Source organism: Cyprinodon variegatus, unplaced genomic scaffold, assembly GCF_000732505.1.
Source record: "Cyprinodon variegatus isolate N-32 unplaced genomic scaffold, C_variegatus-1.0 Scaffold3, whole genome shotgun sequence".
Taxonomy (NCBI): Eukaryota; Metazoa; Chordata; class Actinopteri; order Cyprinodontiformes; family Cyprinodontidae; genus Cyprinodon; species Cyprinodon variegatus.
In genome coordinates this window covers 2,217,719-2,219,127 of record NW_015150456.1, presented here as the reverse complement: position 1 = coordinate 2,219,127, position 1,409 = coordinate 2,217,719, and the positions used below count along the sequence as shown (strand labels likewise).

Here is a 1,409-nt window from a genome sequence, read left to right as displayed (position 1 = left end):
GAACTTTGGAATTGCTACTGCTGTATGGCTTATGCCCATATATAGTGTTTACAGTTGCTTTCAGAGCTTCTCAACCTAAGAGTTATATGTCTACCGCCACTAGTTGCTAAAAGTGTCACCTTGAAATATATTGGAACACCACCAAAAAGGTGATTTTAAAATGTAATCAATTAACAAAAACAAACAAACAAGATTACAAACTAATCATTTTAACCTTAAAGTAACAGACCTTCTTTGCATTTTATTATTTTCTGTTGGTATATTTCCTTTCTAGATTTGTTATTCTTGAAATTGGGCCACTGAGACATAATTGATGTTTTTCTAAGATGTATGTCTTTTGGCCACTTTCAATAAAGTTCAGAGCAATGTTAATATCAGAAGTGCGACAAAGTTAAAGGTTCCAGTATCATAATGAGTAATAAAGTCGTTCATTTTACTCAACAGCATTTGGGCGTAAAGCTGATTCCCATACCAGCAGAGCTTCAACTCCACACCTCATCCTGCTTGGTCCGTCTGATGAATCAACACACGAGGCTGAGAAGTGGCTGAATCGTCTTCTTTCAATGCAATCTCACACCATTACGATCTACAACAACTTTATTTTGCACTTCAGGATGGAAGACCATCTCAGGCTAGAGTCACCCAGAAAAGGGTTGTTAATGAAAAGCTATTTGACTCAAGGTCATGCATGTATAGAAATAACCTCAAAGACAAAGGAAGAGACTGTTTTTGCTGCTCTGGAGGTGGAGGCCATGCTCTGTAAAATCCAGAAGGAGTTCATCTCAGAGGAAGAAGGTGAACTGCAGATGTTATCTCAAACAGAGCTATCCTGTAAAAGACAGACAGTAGAAAAGTCAAGCAGAGAATTCTTGGATCGATCTGCTGCGTTCGGCATTCACGGGCTCATAGTAATGAAGGTAAATATGTTCAAACACCTGAAGATGTCAATCAGGCTGTACAAAGATTAGTTCCAGTCATTTCCCCATGTTGTAGCCTGAGCATATTTTATTTGGATATATAACATTTGTTTCCTGTATTTTTGATTTGTTTAATGTGAGCGTTATTTGTTTGGTCAGTTCTGCTGTTTAGAACATTGCATCTAGTTGCTATAGTTTAGGCATATGTGATTTGGGCACTTCGTCAATGTTAGTGGCGGGAGTAGCGAAAAAAGGGTAGAAGATGAAGAATGCTAGAGTGGGATGTTTTGGTCTGCTTGTCCATGCCCGACTGCTCCAGAGAGAACAATCAGAAAGAAAAGAAAAAACGTGCAGGATGGGGCAATTAAAGCGAAGAGGGAGTCCTTTCTGATTCCACTGGAAAAATGATCTAGAAATAAGTAAATATTTCTTAAATTAAGTATATTTACCCATAATTTGAGTAGGTAAATGAGATAGTTTGCCAATGGAATT

The 1,409-nt window shown here is 37.8% G+C and overlaps 1 protein-coding gene across 1 annotated transcript in view; it reads left to right on the top strand.

Moving 5' to 3' along the window:
- Positions 1-1,409, top strand: part of LOC107082499 (poly [ADP-ribose] polymerase 9-like) — a 13,081-nt gene that overhangs the window by 9,692 nt on the left and 1,980 nt on the right. The window contains exon 5 of the mRNA XM_015371216.1: positions 445-917. Coding sequence (XP_015226702.1) covers positions 445-917 — 473 coding nt within the window. The remainder of the gene's footprint in view (positions 1-444; positions 918-1,409) is intronic.